Source organism: Arvicola amphibius, chromosome 8, assembly GCF_903992535.2.
Source record: "Arvicola amphibius chromosome 8, mArvAmp1.2, whole genome shotgun sequence".
Taxonomy (NCBI): domain Eukaryota; kingdom Metazoa; phylum Chordata; class Mammalia; order Rodentia; family Cricetidae; genus Arvicola; species Arvicola amphibius.
The window spans coordinates 74452481-74455282 of NC_052054.1; the positions used below are offsets into that span (position 1 = coordinate 74452481).

A 2802-nucleotide genomic window follows, 5' to 3' on the forward strand; every position below is an offset into this window, starting at 1 on the left:
TCCCAGGCAATTTACTACTCCCGCCTTGGCCTCATGGGGAGTGGAGAGAGAGACCACTGAACAGTCCTGGGCACCCCTCCACCCCTCAACCTCCCTGCCCTGGGGGGTCAAATGTGACCATATTCAGTATTTACCCCCTAGATCCAGGGCTGTCTGTGTGCCTCCATAACACCCACCCTGCCACCGGTCCCACCCACCTCCCACCCAGCAACGGCAGCGCTCAGTTTGATCACAGTAGCCATGTTTGGTTGATGTTGGTTTTGTTTAAGGGCTTGGCTGGCCGGTGAGGTAGAGGAGGCAGACTGGGGCGGGGGTGGGGGGGCTGCACTTTCATTTGTCTTCTGACAAGTCGCGCCTCTTCCAGCTGTCAAGAATGTACTTGAGGAGGAGACCGAGCTTCCTGCGAGTGGACAGCGGGGCTTCCTCGCTGGTTCCCTCCACCGACACCCGCTTTTCCACACCGCAGTCACCGGACGCCTCCAAGCTGACCTCGGCCTGGGGCTCATCTTCCTCCAGGGCCTTGATGCGGACGCGTTGGGCGTCCTCAGCCATCTCATTGAGACAGCCCTGGAGCATGGTGTAGACCGTGCCGAAGCTGATGCCCCCAGCCACCAGCGTTCCGAACACAGGGATGCCCCGTTCGAAGGCACGGGCCACCCGCATGGCACCATCCGAGGACTGCGAGTACAGTCGCAGGACAGTTTCTGGTGAGACCTCATTGGCCAGAGGGGAGCGGATGACGGAGCGCAGGTCCCCTGCCTGCTTGCCCACCTGCTCGGCCAGTTTGGCCAACGAGTCGTCGTCTAGGCCAAAGCTGCGGTGGTAGCCACGCAGAGAGCGGATGAGCAGGGCGTCGTCGTAGGCGGCTGCCAATCCAGGGACAGGCAGGGCCTGGATGACCCCGGACACCAAAGCTGTCTTAAGCACCTGCTCTTGTAGCATGTCCTTCTTCCTTTGCAGAGCCTCCAGGGAGATGTCAGGCAGGGAGAGCAGGCCAGCGTGGCGACGGTGGGCGGGCAGGTCATGCTCCCAGGTGGACATGAGCATCGGGAAGTCATAGCGGGTTGGCGACAGGTTGGACACTAGGAAGATGCGTGGGTCGTTCAGGCCGGCTGCACGCAGCCGCTCCGCGCAGTGATCCCGGATCTCCTGGAGGACAGCGGCCTCGCTGAAGCCCGAGGGCCGCTGGCTGCGGGTGGCCGCCAGATCCTCGTCCACCTTGGTGCGCACGAAGTAGAACTTCTTCCCCTGGCGCAGGATCTCCGCGGCCAGGCGGGTCTCCACGGCCCCGCAGCGGCGCGGGGAGACAAGCAAGAAGAAGTCATAGCGGCCGAAGTCCACCTGCTTCAGGTACTTGTCTGCTGAGCAGCCTGGAGAACCGGCCCCCGGCAGGTCCCACAGGGTCACGTCGGGAAACTGTGGGTGCGGGTAAGGCGAAGGCTGCATGGTGGTCTCCACGACCCCTGTGAGAGCTGCGCCAGGATCCTCGGCTCCCAGGCCACGCAGGGCATTGATGAGGGAGGACTTGCCGGCTCCCGACTCGCCCGTGACGCCCACCTCCAGCCGGGTACTCTCTGAGTTGGCCAGCAACTCCCGGAGGCGAGAGGCGGCTTGAGGGATGTCGCCAGACTCAAAGGCGGTGCGCAGGGCCTCCAGCTCTTCTTTGGCCATGAGGATGGTGGTCTCGTCCTCAGGCACTCCGGGCAACTTGGAAGCTGCCATGGTTCAGAGCTGAACAGGAAGATGGGGGACAGTCACGGGACGTGTGACCTCTCAGCGTCTGCAGAGGAGAAGGGAGACGTTCATATGACAGGGGGAGGTGAAAGGACTCTCTAAAGATTCTCTTTACCACCAGCTTTCTCTTCCTCAAGAACTGGGGTACCCTAGCTCTCACCTGCAATTCAGCACTGGGGAGGTTGAAGCAGGAGGATCAGCATGAGTTCCAGGACAGCCTGGGCTACACAGTTTCAAAACAACAATGCCCGGGTATGATGACACTTGCTTCTAGTTCTAATAGCGGAAGGCTGAGTACATGAGTTCAAGGCCAGCCTGATCTACACAGAGAGTTCCAGGCTGGCCAGGGTTTCATAGTGAAACTCTGTCTCAAAAAACTATAACAACAATCCAGGTCTAGTTCCTCACACCTGTATTCCTGGTACTTGGGAACTGGAGGCAGAGGATCATTTGAAGGGCACCCTCAGCTATACAGGGAGGGTTCAAGGCTAACCCTGTCTCAAAATAAGAATCCAGGTCTATTTAACATGAGTTAAAGGACTTTGGGTCACTGGCTTGCCGTGTGACCTGGGACAAAATGGGCACCACGTTGGGCCTGTTTGTCTCTACAGTCAGAGGGCATAATAAGCAAGCAGCCTACCACCACCACCACCACCACCACCACCACCACCACTGCTGCTGCTACTACTACTACTGTCGGGGTCTGTGAGTAACCTAGAAAGGACTCAACTTTGTGAGGGACGTGTGCCCTGTGCCCAAAGCGAGGCTGGGTGGCCCTGTTGAGACCAAAACCTTACAATATCTGGGTTGAGACAGGGTGTCACTATATAGCTCAGGCTGGCCCAAAACTTACTGTGTAGCCCAGGCTGCCCTGTAGTCACAGCAGTTCTCCTGAGTGCTGGCATTACAGGCATGAACTACGATGCCCAACTGACACTTCCAAATATTTTGAACCAAAGCTGCCCTGTCTTACTGTGGCCAGGCCTCCCATCCTGGGTAGCAGGACCTGCCTGTGGCTCTGGCCAAGCTGGAGAGTCACTAATTTTCAACTGCTGTGGTCACCAGGAG

General features: G+C 58.7%; 1 protein-coding gene across 1 annotated transcript; it reads right to left on the bottom strand.

The window, feature by feature from the left end:
- Positions 1-330: 330 nt before the first annotated feature.
- On the bottom strand, positions 331-1722 carry Irgc (immunity related GTPase cinema). Its single transcript, XM_038340791.1, has one exon. It carries the CDS (start codon positions 1720-1722, stop codon positions 331-333), a length of 1392 nt encoding a protein of 463 aa, XP_038196719.1.
- Positions 1723-2802: the final 1080 nt, after the last annotated feature.

What these genes read in the sequence shown, in the direction of transcription:
- Irgc (XM_038340791.1), bottom strand. Translation starts at nt 1,722, where the DNA reads ATGGCAGCTTCCAAGTTGCCCGGAGTGCCTGAGGACGAGACCACCATC.